Here is a 16,351-nt window from a genome sequence, read left to right on the forward strand (position 1 = left end):
GCCCAATGTCAGGCGACCCTGGGAATTACGAATTATGGGAGCTTCGTTTGGGAGACTTCCTAACAGCATCCTGTTACAATCATTTCTTGTTTCAAGTTGGATGGGTTAGATGCATTCAACATTGTCACCAAACTTTGAATGAACATCATCTATATAGCAGAAAGTGTAGTTAAAGGATAATGCTAACTTCTTTTCTTTCTTCTTAAGAAGCTCATGTATGATTTCAGCCTCATGTGAATAAAGAAACAAATTGACAAGAAGAGGAACACAGTTGGTTCCCATGGGAATGCCAATTGTTTGTTGAAGGACATGTCCTCCAAACATACCAAATATGTTGTTATTCAAGAAATCAAGCATCTTAATAATGTCAGTTTCAGAGAATTTTTTGTTTGAATCTGAGTGATTCTTTTACAAAGTATGATTTATCCCTCCTTAAGACAAGAAGACAAGATATCTACGTTAGTTATTCTTTTATATGAAGCAAAGCAGGACCAACTCTGTCAATTTGTTTTTTTAGTTTTGAATGGGGAATACTTGTGTAAAGTGTAGAAAAGTCAAATGTTTTAATACTATTTGCATGATGAAAGAGTCTTAAAATGTATGTATTCTAAAAGATCTTTGGAATTTTTTAGTATCCACATCTGATTCACACCACCTCTAGAATAGGTATTTTCACAATAACTTTGAAGCCCGGCTGTGATTGCTGACAAAATTGATGTTAATAATTTAGAAAGTGTTTTGTGGCGCACTTGGAAGACCCAGCAATATAACGTTGTTTGTAAGGACATTTAGGTATCCAATACAGTAAAGGAAGATCCAGTTCTTCATCTTTGGTTGAAATTCCAAAGGAAAATAGAACAGACCTATGATTATCCAGGATTCCTGCTTGGTAAGTATTATATTGTCTGGACACCAAATGTATTTAACTACTCAGATATATTTGAAGTGAATTGGTTCTTTTGGTCATAGGGGTCAAATGCTGGAGATTTCAAAATATTTATCATTTCTCCATGACGTCATGATAAGGTTCCCTTTCTGGCTAGACATTTCTGTGTAATTATACATTTCACACAACCAAACCTTCCATCTTTTCCCTTCTAAAGTCTTCCTAGTGTTGGACAGGAAAGTCAATGTGACCACGGTTATAAGCAGTCACATTTAGAGATTACTCCAAAACAAAGCTGACCAAGTACCAATAAGAAATGTCGATAAAATACATGTATACTTTATAAGCACAGCACAAGTTCTTGCAATTTTTTCATCTTGTAATGTCAATGCAAAGAACTTGGAAGGCCAATAAATATCACAAAGTTGGAGCATGAAACTAGAATCAAAAAGAATAACAAAAATATCCTCTGATGACAATTAATAGGATATATGAGATAAATTGAAATGGCCATTAAGTATCTGGTCTACTTTCACTATTTGTGTATCTGTGCATAGATATACATGTAACCAAGATCAAGTTGACACCTTTTACCACAATGTCATTCTTAAATGTTACATTTACAAAACCCAGCTGATGAAATGACATGCAGCATCTTAATATAGAAATTTAAAGTGAGGTGCTCAAAGTCTGTGACATTGATTATTTACTGTTAATGTACATTTTTCAGCCAAGTAAATCAGTTTGTCAGATTAATTGATTGTTGCTTGCTTAAATATGTTAAACTGTCTAGTGACAATTCAAATATGTATGCTCTGGAAAACAAGGGTATGTTGGCTAAAGGCAGAAATTTTACCTTTTTTCATACAAAGAGTATCACACTCTCCATAGGCAAATCGTCAGATTCAAGTAAGACAAGACCATATATCTATATCCCATTCAACCTTTATGGTTTTATCCTGTGTCTGTGTTCTGTTGCTGGGTTTTATTTTTTTCCCTCACACACAGGAATAGGGGAGGAGATATAACCTGTTTGGGAAGCCTCTTGTTTGTGTTTTGTTTTGTTAATTCATCCCCACTGAAAATGTTTGTTTTTATTATTCAGATATATGCAACTAAAATTAAATCATAGAGGGATGATATTTGTCACTGTGCACACATCTTTGAAACTTATAAAGATTTTCAAATACATAGACATAAATATTGGTTATAAAGACCAGAAAATATAAATGATTGTAACATTTTTTGTGAAAACAAGCAAAATGATAGGAATACAGATAAATATATATTTGGTGCAGAAAATATATTAAACAGACATTATGACAAAGCTTATGATAAAAGCAGTTTTTACCATTTTTTTAGTTTTAAAAATGGCACTGGCTATGATTGATTACCCTCAAAAATAATTATTGTTACTTCCGAGAATAAAAAAACATACTATTGTTACCTACAATTTCCAAATGAAATCTGGTTGCTGTCCAGAAATACATTTCGGCAATTAGTCCTAACTATTTCTTATTGTTACTTTTTACAGGTAATAGTAGCCAGTGCCTTTAAAAAGATCTTTGGAGGTGAAAACAAACAACTGAAGACAAAAAAAGTATTAATATAAATATAGAACATCAAGGTAAAATTAAAATAGGGGGGGGGGGGGGGAGGGGTTTCACAAAAGATGCAAGACAAAACCAAACAATATCAAATAAATAAACAAAACTGAACAATTCTGCATCATTCATCGCCAGGTTTTTAGAAAGCAAAAACCAATGCCTTCAAAATATTAAAAAATTAAAAGGTTTTTATTCAAATATACAGAAAGAAATTGTACATAATATTTCATGACAGTTGCTCTCAGACCGATGGCAAGCTTTTTGTAAAGCTAACTTTATAACCAGAACAAGGGAAATAACTCTAAAAAATTAACCGGAAGTTAAAACACAAATTAATGCGCGATTATCTTAAATAAAAAATTAATTGTTTTGCGATTTCTACAAATATTTCATGCAAGTTAAAAACCTTGAATCATTATGTTTTAAATTACGACTAACATTTCATACATAGTTAAACTCGGAGCAATAATTATTTTATATTGTCGATGCACTATATTTCAAAGAGAGACTGTTGCTACGAGAGCGAATTGTGTTTAAATAAGGAGTTGTTCGTCTTATTTGTAAAATCATGGCTTCGGAAGACGAATTCGCTTTACCGGGTGAAGATACAAAGACTCCCGATCCAGATAAAGATGAAGATGAACTGGGCGAAGAAGATGAAGGCAAAACAGCCGAAGAATTAACCGATGATGCAGAGGCGTTGAAAAAGGAGCTTGACAAAATAGTGGTGCATCCTCCAACGATTCAAGAGTAAGGCAATGTTTTTGATGCATTCTGTCCATTGCCAAGAATAATAACAAGAAAGAAAGGTTTAATAAACAAAATGTATTAAAGAAAGAGGCCCTAAATACGTGTGTTCATCGTCACAATTTAATTGTTTGACTGTCAACATGGTTAGAAAGACAAGCAGATGTCAAATTTAAAGAAACTTGTACCTGTTCCCTCTGATCAGCTGATGATGCTCCTTCAGATTAATTTGTTCTCCTGGTCCATCTGTCCTGTTCTGATTAAGATTTGATGAATAATAAATATATGTATGCAGACAAAAGTATTGGAACTTTAAATTTAACTTTTTGTGTCTGTAAACTAAATTGAAGGTTGGAGATAGCAAATAAAATTTCATTTGCCAATATGCTAATGTGGTCGGAAAATAGACTTTTCAGCCATGGAGCCAGTTCGGCCTTGGTTGTGTAGGCCATGTAATAAAAGTAGTTTCAGTCATACTTTACTTTTGTATTAATAGAGATTTCGTTGTATATACTTTCATTTGAAATCATTTCAATAAACAGCTGATTGCATTTTATAGCTATCTGCAACAATGGACTAATTAATGAAGGTGTTGACTGTATTTTTTAACGAAATGGTGTGGTTAAATGGCATCACATGTCACTTTAAGTTTTTATTTACAACTTTTATAGAATAGAAACAATTGTTTTGAAGTGGTTATTTCACAGTCGTTTTAGGGACGCGTGTTTTTGAATATAAATAAGAAGATGTGGTATGAGTGCCAAGGAGACAACTTGTCCATCCAAGTTAACAATTATAGGTCAAAGTACGAAGCATAGTTTTACGCTTCTTCTTTTTCTTTTAACGATGGCATGGAAAAGAAAACTTATGACGAAAATTGTTCAAAAGTAAGATAAAACTCTGACTTTAAACTTTATCCTATAACTTTGATAGAAATAACTGTTTTGAAGTGGGTACTTTACAATCGTTTTTAGTGACGTACTTGTTTGACATGTTTGAAGCAGTTTTACATCTCAACGGTTTCTTTTGGCGATGGTCCAGAAAAAAAAACTGTTGTCATGAAGAAATATATTCAAAAGTAAGAAAAATCTCTTGACTCTTGTCTTAATCCTTCCAACTACATAAATGTAGACGAGAAGTATCTGATAAACTTATTGAAGATGAATCCAGTGTTCCCGGAAGTCAAAAATGATGAGTTCATGATCTATATCGCAATTTTACAGTATCTTTTAAAAAGTAAATGTTTGTTATTATTGAGTGTTTATTTATTACAGTGTAGATTAAAAAATAGATTCGTAGAACTATAATAGACAATAATGTGGCAAACTGATTTTTTTGATGGAAAGAATTTTAAACAAAAACTATGTTTATTGTAGTTGGCGAACAATATATTGTTTTGGCAAAAGAGGTATCAAAAAAGAAAATTGACCAGGGGAAATCCTGTATAATATAGGCAAAAAGCATCGATAAAATATGTAATCATTGGATTTCAATTTCTCTAAATTACGTCCACATTTTCTTTTTTTTTCTTCTCTGTTTTCACTTAAAACAAAGCAAAAAGGCAACAGCCTTGTTTTCAAATAAACAAATTAAATTACAAGTTGATTGGTTTATTATGAGACACACACCTTTGTCATTCACTTAGACATTAATTTTATCACTTTTTAATTCAATTATTATTTATTATGTAGTATAAAACTAATCGTATAGCTTTGTCTAGTTCATAGACTACAGCTTAGGAATTTGATCATGATGTATCTTTTTTTTTCAGACTAACAGCCCAGGAATTTGATCCAGCAGAATTCCCTGCTTCCTATAAAGACAATTTACCAAAAGAAAACTTGGTGCTACAATATGCAGAAAATTTTAGACTACAATATGTACACTTATATAGAGACCGGAAACCTCTTCTTCTCAACCCAATCAATGAATGTGGGACAGAGGTAAATTGTATACCATCAGGGTCTTAAAAAATACATGTTTTCCTGCTAACTTGACTGACCCTAACCTTTAAATTCTCTTTTATTTCTGCACACACACACACTTAATGTATTAAAGTCAGACTGTTTCCCCTGTAATGAATTGTAATACATTATATGACCATTGAATATGAGTAACTTTCTTGGATTAATGCTGATTTCCCTGCAATAGAGAGCACTAATGAGCAGGTTTTATTTCCCAGACATAGTCTTCTTATTTTTTATGTAAAATTTAAATAAATTGTGTCACCCTGCCCATAAATCCTAGCTAGGAACTGAGCACTGAATAAGGTACCCCAATGCTTAAATATCTTAGAGAGAACATTTAATGGTTTGACAGAAAGTTCTGAATTGCTTTCTTGATATTTAATTGTGTATGTTACATTGTATTTGTATATTTCTTTATATAAACATTTTATTTATGTTTTTAGAAATTTGTATGTACAACCATCAGACCAACACAGATAGAATTTAAAGAGTTTTATGGTTGGGAAGGAAGTGCAGAATTTGTTGCAGATTATCTGAATTTTGAGACATTAGAGCCTCCTTATGAACTGGTAGTTATCTTATTTTATAACAATATAGTTACAGCAGTCCTTCAAATGAGCTAGAAAAAAAAATATCTGTTTTAATTCACCTGGCTTTTGTCTCTCATTGTCTTCCAATCATCAATGGGGTATCAAGTTTTAAAAATGTGTACTATGTCCCTGCTTGCCAACAAATATGGCCTATATGGCTTAAAATAGAATGGGTAAAATGCAATTTTTTTCTTTTATCTTGAAAACTGCTAAAGATAGTGAAAATCTGACAAGGGCAAAAATGCTCAGAATGATGAGTTCTACAATGTGTCTGATGTTTTTTGACATCAAAACTATCAGACAAATTTTTATAGGAGTTATTGCCCTTGACCAACAAATTTTATCATTTTTGCCTACTATCTCAAAAATTGTACATGTAATAGATAGATAGAATCTTTACAAAGCAAAAAAGACTACAAAGAAGTCAAATGACTAAATTGCTTTACAAAACCTGATTGAAGTTATTGCCCTTCAATGACAATTTTGCATTTTTATTGCATTTTTGCCTATTATCTTGAAAACTAGAATAGGTAAATATAACTTTGAAGGGAAAAATTATCAGCAAGATAAGATCTACAAGTACATCAACATGTCTAAAATTGTCAGATAAAGCTAAATATAGTTACTCCCCTTTAATGGTGATTTTTACTAAAAAGTGGCCATTGCTGAAGATGCAGGTGAGCACCACAGCTCCTTAGAGCCTTTAGTATGTTTTGTTGGGTTGTTTTCTCATTGACTTTGTAATTTTAGAAGTTAAATATAAAGATAAGAAGATATGGTATAATTGCCAATGAGCCAACTCTCCATCACAGACCAAATGACCTATACCTAGAAGCACACATTTTATATTGCAAATTGTGATAAAATACCAAAATAGGAACTTATTAGTTTGACTCAGATAGGTCTTTTATTGTCAAATATATGTTATCAAAATAGCAAAAGATGTGAATTGAAATCATTGTGATGCGAAACAACTGAAAATGTGTGAAATTTTGATTTAACAGTATTATTTTTACAAGATGTACAGGTACCTCAGGTTTGCTGGGTTTGTATTTTGAAAATAAGAACGAAAAAAATGGGGGAATTATGTACTAGATAGAAAAGAATAAATAAAACACATTTTTAGTGAATTTTATTTGCTTGGTGTTCAATGTTTAATATTGATAGCACATTTAATAATATATAGTGTAATTTTCACCAGATTTTTGCTCTGTTTGCTTCCTGAACACGATCATAGAATGATTTAGGGTTTATGTACAAATCACAACATTAATAATGATTTTTTTGTGTACCTAGTTTAATATTCATGGTACTTCTATATATATATATGCTATCGTCCTGAACATGCATGAGATATTTGCCACTGGATGTTAAGCAACTAACAATCAGTCAATCAATTATATATGCTTAATTTGCCAAACTTTAATCACAGAATGTGGTTTTTAGTAATTACTTATATTATTTTAGCTTCAAAATGAATACGGCTTGCTATTATAATATCATTTGCTTTATTGTATTGACATGTTTGTCTATTTTTTTTTTCAGCCAAAGAGGTTGATATCACCACCGTCCGTTTTGAAACGTCAGAAAGGGAATTGTTTTGAGTACAGTACATTGCTGTGTTCCCTGTTAGCTGGAGCTGGTTACGATTCTTACGTAGTCAGTGGGTATGCTACACATGAGACATGTCTCGCAGATGAATCAAGGGAGATTTGTCCACTGATGAAGAAGAAAGAAGAGGCAAGAGACATTTCATTACTTTTTATTCTTATGAAATTTTTTTTATGAAAGTCTAGGTTTTGTTGGGGTGTAGTATAAACGTTGGTCCTTTTCTATGAAAAGTTCACCGTAAGATGAATTCCTATTCGGGCAACAGAATGAACGATATCTTTGGTAAAACAGTAAATATATATAAAATGAAATGCCACTAAATTAAAAATTACAAAATACTTTTTGTCATATTTTTAATGATTTTTAAACTTCAGGCAGAACAGACTGTATCAATATTACTTATACAGGTCTCTTGAAAATGCTTTGTAATTTATTGTTTAAATGCAGTTGTTTTGCGATTTCATCTGTGTTATATTATCAAAAGGTATGTACTGTAAAAACAGAAATTTCTGTTTGCTGGTTATTTTTCGCTTATTTCGGGATCACATAACGTGAAAAAATATCCTCTGTGTTTATAGTTTGTAGAAAGAAACAATATTGATGTGCAGGGCAAATGTATCATTGAAGCTTTAGAATTTAACCCCAGCACGATAATTTTAGGTGTTGAAATCATGAACTTATCCATATTTACGTTTATATCATAAAGCATGTTTTGTCTGAGTATTATACATTAGCCCAGCAACATTCATAGATGTCATACACAATTTTATAAATTTACGAAAAGCAGATAAACAGTCATTTAAACTTTCAATTTCATATTTGTTTTGATAATTAGAAAAAGGAAGAGGAGAAGAAAAGAGAAATAAAAAAATATACAGTAAAGCCTCCACGTGATCTGAGGAGTAAATTTGAACTGAAGCAGGCTGCCAAAGAAAAAGCTGAAAAAGAAGCTGAGGAAGAAAAAAGGAGGAAGGAGGAAGAAGATAAAATAGCTGTAAATATATTATCATTTGGTTCAGTTGGTCATCACTTTGTAAAATTGTTTTTATATATAATATACAGCTTAGCTACTTGGGTGTGTATATTAAGTGCTTTGAATTAAACAGTTCTTGTTTCATAAGTGGACCATCAAATCAATGTTACATTATCAACTGTACATTTAAGATTTATAATTGTCATTGTCCATGTGGTCAACCAATCAAATTTTATGAAAGGTAACGAATGAATGCCTGTAGAACAGTTTGACTGAAGACTGTATTTACATGTACCATAGCTAATTTAAGATTCAAGGTTAGGCTAACAAATACCATCTTATAGCTGCACAACCAAATATTTTAGCATTAAAAAGTAAACTGAGTCCAAAAGTGACCATATCATCACTTTTATCTACATTATAAGCTGAACTGTTAGAAATTCTAAAAATTCCAAATTTCCATTAAAAAAAATATTTGGAATTATTCAAAGGAGTTCTTCGTTATGTCGTTGAAACTAATAACATAACAAAACAAACAGTGTGCGCTTCTCAGAGACCTACTTTCTATTTTCAGACACTTTGAATTACAAGTTGGAATACTCTTAGCAAGATAGCATGTGCATTAATGTTTTATTTTATCATTTCAGGAGTTAGAGAAGCCACCACCAGACCCATTGTATGGTTTAAGGATTCACTCCTGGGTTCTAGTCTTATCTGGAAAGAGAGAAGTACCAGAAAGTTTCTTCATTGAGCCGTTTACAGGACTTTCCCATCCTGTCAATAGTCCTAACTACCTTGGTATAGAATCCGTCTGGAATCATGTCAACTATTGGGTCAACATGCAGGATTGTTCTGAGGGAGTTAAGGTAATTGTAAGCTAGGTTAACAGAGAAATTGCTTAACTTTAAAGAATAGAAAGAATTATTTGGAATCATCAATTAGTTAACTTTCAGCAGGATTGTTCTGATGTTAAATAAACATGAAGACTTCATGAAGACTGATGGTTTAATCGATTTTCAATTGGTCTTGTAAAAGTTATTAGGCTTGTTTTTCAGGAATTGCTAGAGAGAGAGAGAAAAAGAGAGATGAAATATTTCTTTAAATGAATAACATGCAGGATTGATTATACAGTTTAAGGTTATTGATGTGCTAATGTATGTGATCTTCATTTTTTATTCGTTAAAAGCAAATCTGCCCATTTATTCAATACTTTAAATGTGGAAAGTGTTAATTTTTTTCTCTAATTTTCAAGCAATTATTTGAACTAGGTCTAATATTTAAAAAGTTCAATAAAATTACTGAAATGAAGGTACATAATTGTTTACACATTGTACAATTAATATAAACTTACCACAATCTCAATGGTTACTGATTATATCTTTTTTTTACAACCTTATTATTTGTACAATTACATGATTTATAGGTTTAAAATTTACAATGGAAATGTGTATAATTTATATCGTTCACTCACTGTTTCTTTGTATGTCGACATACTCATTGTTTTAGTTACTGTAAATTCAGAAATTATTGCATTGTTTTTATTAATGGGAATTATGTGACTGTTTAATTATTGCAATAAAAAGTACTCACATTCTGATATCTGGTACATGTATTTATATAAAACTCAAATTTTTGTAAGTTGTTACAAAATCACAATAATAAATGCGCTCAATAATTCCTGAATTAAAAAGTTTGTTTATTTTATGTATGAATTCTAAGGCATATACCTTTAGTTGCATGGATTTGTATTTTTTTATTTAGGGTTTAACCTATGATTTGGGAGATTGCACAAAATGGGAATATATGTTTCCTTCCATAGACAAACCATTAAAGATTCCAGGAGAAGATGGCTTTGAAGACTTTGAGGATGAAGAGGTATTTAAAGAGTTGTCCCATGGATAATTTTGATAACAAATCAATTGAATATTGCCCCAAAAAATAAAAGTTTAACCCAAGGAATAAATTATCAGGACATTCATTAGGAGGTGGCAACGGGTACTTTTACTCTTCTGTCCTACTGATAAGTAACGCCTGAATTAAGGAATTTTCATATAACAATTTATGGAGTATATTGAAAAGTACCAGTTAACATGAAAAATAATGAAATCCCAGAATAATTATCATTATTATCATTATTATGAAATCTTTTATTAGTGTACTTAAATTATTATGAGAAAATTGTGTAATTATGCTGTTTGGTTTTTTTTCCTCAATATTGCACCTTTTCATTAAATCATATAATATCAAGTTAAGAAGCTAGTTTTTGTTCCGAAACAAAATCATACAAAGACAACATACTTTATTATGATCATAATATTAAAACCTTTAGAAAAGTCTTTCACAAATAGTGAGTATTTTTGATTCTCCAATTTATGATAAAAGTTAGTTAAAAAACTTTCTCTCCAAAGTGAGATTTTTTACTTTATATTTTTACATCATAAATCATTTCAGTGTTAACCAATATTTTTACATATGGTCAGTTGTTAAAGTAGACCTTATCGCTATTTTGGAATCTTCAACGCTTGAATTATTGCCATAGACAACAATTACTTTGCATCGTCGCATAAGATTTTTCCTCTAACACTGTCAACATTTTATAGAAATGTCTGTGCTTGTGTCATGGCCAGGAATGGTGGATAAAAAGCGATAAGTTGTATTGTTACAAAATGTTTGTAAAAATGTTGCTACATGTTGTTACCGTAATTCTTCTGGCAGAGCTACATTAAGCCTGAGGTTAAAATTATCCGAATCAAGATGTTTCACTTGAGCAACATTTAATTAACAACCAAGCAATAAGAAATTGACCAGTTGAAAAAAAATTGGTTAACATATGAATGTTTTTTGCTTTAATTCCAATATTTGTAAGTTCCCTTTAGAATGACAAAGAATTTTATAGCATGATGTTTTTGTTAGTCAGATGGTGTTGTAGCAGTAAGTTCTGCATGACTAATCATAGCATGATCACGTTCATCGGTGCATGACTTATTTTTCAGAGGGCCAAAACTGCAATGAGTTATAGGGTTGCATCATCCACAAACATGACAAATAAATCTGTAACTCGGGAAAGCACACAATTCACTATCAACGAGGTTAAAGTTTATGTGGGGTGTGTGCTTCAATATATGTATCATGCAGTTTTTTTTATATTGTGACTATGAATTCATATCATTACCATAATTCTATTTTGATTGATAATCTAAGTTGATATGAAAATTATTTGATTAACAAGTTTTTTTATATCGTTAGAAATTTAATGTTTTAACGTGCATCAGCAAACACAAACAATTGTCAGTTAGGGAGTAAGAAATTGTTTATTATAAGATGTACTTGTTGAGAATATTTTGGATCAAATAGTGGGATTGTATGGCCAGAACTGTTATTAAAGTATTCAAACTGTGTGGACAAACCTGTAGTTAATACTCCTACTTTTCACTTCTTCCAATCAAATATATTATTTTTCAAGAAATTCAAACATAAATTTAAGCATTTTGAAACATTGTGAAAAAAAAAAGTGTTGAAAGTAATATATTTATTTATAATTTAATCAGGTTAGTAATTTAAGTGATGGTAAGCTTGCTGTGTTCTTGTTTAAAGTGATGTTTGATCTCAAAAAGGACAAGTTGTTTCATTCATGTAACATGGGAGATAACTCATTGTTTCAATTTGAAATTATGAGACAGATAGCTTCATTGTTAACATCTAGACGTCTATTAGGTACTTGGCGTGCTGTTCCCAGATGTTGTTTTATAGAAGATCACAAATGATTTCTATTCACATTGACAGAGAATGCTAAAATTTTATCGTTATTTTCATCGGAAACCTGGAAATTGCTCCTGGATTTACACACATGGATGATCAGAATTTAAGTTGTTTATTTGTTCGTTAATGGAAACAGTGTGAAATGTTTTATTTTAGTGATTTAATTAATTTTTGTGTTTGCTGTGTAAATTGTCATTTCATCATTTGTCCCATAAATGTTTTTTTTTTATTCAGGAGTCACAATATTATTCATGTTTCACTAATATGGTTTTGGATGGTGTGATTTTTCAACAAGAGTGATTTTAACACGATATTCTGTAATCTGCATATGATCTACCAATAAATCGTAATACTTACCAGTAATGAAAAGTAATTCCCTCAGTGCATTATATAGCTTAAATATTTTACTATGTTTATATAAACAAGGCTTCTTTTAACAAGGGTGTAGAGATATTTATTCACCAGAGACTGAATCCATTTTGCTTTGCATGACAATAACTTTATGGATAATAATTGAAATTTATTGAGAGAAAAAAATTAAAATAATACAAGCATGTTCTTCTGAAAGTTGGAATAACAATAATGCATGCTTCTTTGTTTGATGGTAATACTATGTCAAAAATTAAGTAACAAACTTGTTTTGATTTGGTTTGTGAAGTTTCTGCTTCAAGTCATGCATGTAAGGTAATGCTTTGAGATATTTTAACTGAAGAAATCTTATGACTTAAATTGATTGTAAGTTATACTGGAATATTCATGACTTGCAAGGATTTTTTGTGTCAATAGTCACAGATGATTTAATTCACAATTCCTATACATAAGTTGTTATATATATCCCCAAAGAAATTTCTTGAAATATATTTTATCATGAATAGGAATCAATTTGATTTAAAACAGAAATTGTCAATTTGCTTTATTTTGTTATAATCTGTATTATTTCAGTGATTCCAATTTCCAAACATCTTCAAAATTGTAATAAATAAAAATGGGAACTCAAACTTGATTTACTATATAGTTTATTAATGTTTAAAAGAATTATTGAGCTGTTTCTGCCATAAGTAAAAATAGATGAGGTATTCCAAATAAAAATTATTTTAAATTATAATTAGGAGAATGAGTACTCAACTAAAAAACAGATTTTCCAATTTTATAATAACCTATCACCTTTAACCCTTCACCTTTACCAGACCATTATTGATATTCTGACTACTGAAATAGATCTAGATTTAACTTCATTGCATCAGATGACATTTGATCTTTGTATCTCAATGCCTTTTATTTATATGACAATTTCTCACATTATTATTTTTTATTTGACCAGGACGAAGACGAGGATGAAGAGAATACTGCCAATAAATTAGAGCACCTAGATATGCCGCCATCTTGGGTGGAAATCATTAAACTATCTCTAAAAGGTAAACATAGAGCACTTAGATATGCCGCCATCCTGGGTGGAAATAATCAATTTGCACCTTATTGTTCAAAGGAATACCTGGCAACTCTATAAAATAAACATTATAGTTTGCCAGATGAAAGGTCATCCAAATATGATCCTTTTTTAGGTGTTTTACATGAGCGACAAACAAATATAATTTAGGAAAGTGAATCATCTGATTATAAAGTATTGGGATTATTTATTTGTAAAGATTATTCCTCATTGAAATTAAAGCCACGTTGTAATAAAGTGTGTATCTTTCTTTTTGTGATGGTTATCTAATTTTGTACATGAAAAGTTATTTATTGAAAAGAATAATTACACTGAAACCTGTCTAAATAAAACCCTATGTAAACCAGAAACCTGTCTAAATAGAACCCTATGTAAACCAGAAACCTGTCTAAATAGAACCCTATGTAAACCAGAAACCTGTCTAAATAGAACCCTATGTAAACCAGAAACCTGTCTAAATAGAACCCTATGTAAACCAGAAAACTCTTTCATCCCAATGTACACATATTCTTATGTAAAAGTAAGTTTAGTCAAGACACCTTCCTGTTTGGAACAAAATATTCAGAATTGAAGGGTTTTTATTTAGGGAGGTTCCACTGCAATAATGAATAACAACCTATAGAACTGTAATTAAAATTTTACTTTGGATAAACAACAAGTTTGTTTCCTTAGCATGGTGTAGCAGATGGAGTTGATTAAAGTAATGCCCATCTTCCAGTAAAATTAGGAAAAAAATATAAACAAGAATGATCTGACTTCATACTAATACATTCAAGACTATTTCTAGATATAGGAAATTGATATGGTAAATTGTACAGAAATTACTGCATGCTTACAATAAATATTCTATAAGAATGGTTAACATTAACATATCAGTGATTTTAAAGAGTTATGTCCCCTAACATGGGTCTGGCCTCCTTTTGAAAAAGAATTAATTTTGAAAATTTTATCTGCATTTCAGCTGCAAACCTCCTTAAAATTATCTATCAAAGACCACAGGATTCAAAAATGAATATTTACACAATTACTAGAATGCTTTTGTCAGTATTGATGATTAATTAAAATATAATATTGGTATTATTAATTATTTGCAGATTTCCAAATGAGATGTCCACATGGGAAGAAAGTAAAGCTGTACAAGAGAGCCAAGTTAGAAAAGTTTGCACATTACCTGATGAAAGATGGACTGATATCTAAGTTGTCAATTTATGAAAACAGAGAGTGTAAGTCTAGATAGATTCATGACCTTACATACTTTATACAGTATTCCTGTTTTATTCTGCATTTAAAAATAGAAACAGTCTGAAATTAAAAACACTTTGGTGCAAACAGGGTGATATAATAAGTTACTCTTGTGAATACTCAGTCACAATTTTCCATAAAACTGTAATCCAATATCCAGATATTTATCCTTTAAAAAAGGTTTTTTTCTCTGTAAAGTATTTTTGTTTTTTTCCAAAGATTAATTCTGGGAAGAAAAGTGTTTTGAAGATGAAAGCAAAAGTTTTTTTTATCATTTTAAAGACTTTAATTGAAATTAATTGATGTGAAAACTAGATTTGAATGTTCAACTTTTTATGCATCTTTTGGTAGCAGGGTTTTTAAAAGAATTAACAGTGCATCTGTCCCTCATTTAGAAAAATGACTATTGTCAACACTTTTACACTCCAATGAACTACTCATTTTTTACTTGAATTGCAATACAACTTTTACAATCTGGTTATATTTCTTGCAGTGACAGATTTGGTAACGGTGAAGGAATATTTTGCTCACCGTATTGATAAACTACTACAGCGAGTCAGTAACCACAGATCTGGATGGGTAACAGAGCACTTTGATCCTGGAAGATCTCATTGTCTCAAAGGTATTTTTATAGTTATCTCCCTTTCATAGGATATTTAATACCATATTTTGGGCATATGATACAGTTTTTGATCTCACAATGAATTTTTTGACAATCATTTGCATACAAGTTATTTTCACCTAGTCAATTCAAATATGTAATATAAAATATACCTTCATGTGCTTCTTCTAGAGATAAATGGTGTTGAAATTGTAGACATTTACTCAAAATTTCTGTTTCTTGGACATTTCAATCCTTTGGACAGACATACCCTAACTTTTTTGTTTCAATGATAAACACAAGCAGATTTTTTGTAAAAGCATTTGGAATATGTTATGTAAGCATGCTCATAATGTGTGAAACATTTCTTACAAAATAAGTAATTTTCATTAATTTTCAGGATTTTAGAAAAAGAGCAGTGTTTTTTACTGTATATTTATGTAATTTAAATAAATTCATCAGTGACTTGTTCATAAAAAATAATACAATTAATCTTCATATATAACCAAGGCAAATATCAAAAAATAATAAAGAGGGGTTCATGTGCTCGTTTTCATGCTAAGGATTAAAAGCAGTCGAAAAACACATCTTTTCCTAATATGTTGAAGTTTAACGTAGCAAAAAATAACATTTTACATTAATGACATCATTAATAATTCCCCTGTTTAACTTTAAAGAAATTATGGTGTTGTGGTTTCTGGTTTATCTCATTGTTTGAATAATATTCTCTCCCCTGGATGGATTATTGAATACATTTTATACATAGGGGCCCTTTTGTCTGGCATTAGATTTTTAAATTATTTTCCCTTAATTTATGACAAAATGTTAAGGTCTTGAAAGATCACATTTTCTGTGAAAGGAATAAATTATCTCCCCTGGATAGTAACACACTACATTTGATTCTGTAAAGTGGTAGAGTTA

General features: G+C 30.6%; 1 protein-coding gene across 2 annotated transcripts in view; it reads left to right on the forward strand.

Moving 5' to 3' along the window:
* The first annotated feature begins 3,024 nt into the window (after positions 1 to 3,024).
* The window catches only part of LOC127739335 (dynein regulatory complex subunit 7-like), a 34,749-nt gene continuing 21,422 nt past the window's right edge, over positions 3,025 to 16,351 (forward strand). Inside the window, exons 1-11 of one of the 2 annotated variants that reach the window (XM_052251012.1) lie at positions 3,025 to 3,243; positions 5,012 to 5,183; positions 5,651 to 5,776; positions 7,343 to 7,537; positions 8,244 to 8,402; positions 9,029 to 9,247; positions 10,143 to 10,256; positions 11,295 to 11,312; positions 13,462 to 13,555; positions 14,682 to 14,810; positions 15,323 to 15,451. In XM_052251012.1, the coding sequence (XP_052106972.1) occupies positions 3,062 to 3,243; positions 5,012 to 5,183; positions 5,651 to 5,776; positions 7,343 to 7,537; positions 8,244 to 8,402; positions 9,029 to 9,247; positions 10,143 to 10,256; positions 11,295 to 11,312; positions 13,462 to 13,555; positions 14,682 to 14,810; positions 15,323 to 15,451 (1,537 nt within the window). In that variant the 5' untranslated portion in view covers positions 3,025 to 3,061. The remainder of the gene's footprint in view (positions 3,244 to 5,011; positions 5,184 to 5,650; positions 5,777 to 7,342; positions 7,538 to 8,243; positions 8,403 to 9,028; positions 9,248 to 10,142; positions 10,257 to 11,294; positions 11,313 to 13,461; positions 13,556 to 14,681; positions 14,811 to 15,322; positions 15,452 to 16,351) is intronic. The other variant, XM_052251013.1, reaches the window with a different exon arrangement.

This window comes from Mytilus californianus, unplaced genomic scaffold (assembly GCF_021869535.1).
Source record: "Mytilus californianus isolate M0D057914Y unplaced genomic scaffold, xbMytCali1.0.p SCAF_4, whole genome shotgun sequence".
Lineage (NCBI taxonomy): Eukaryota > Metazoa > Mollusca > Bivalvia > Mytilida > Mytilidae > Mytilus > Mytilus californianus.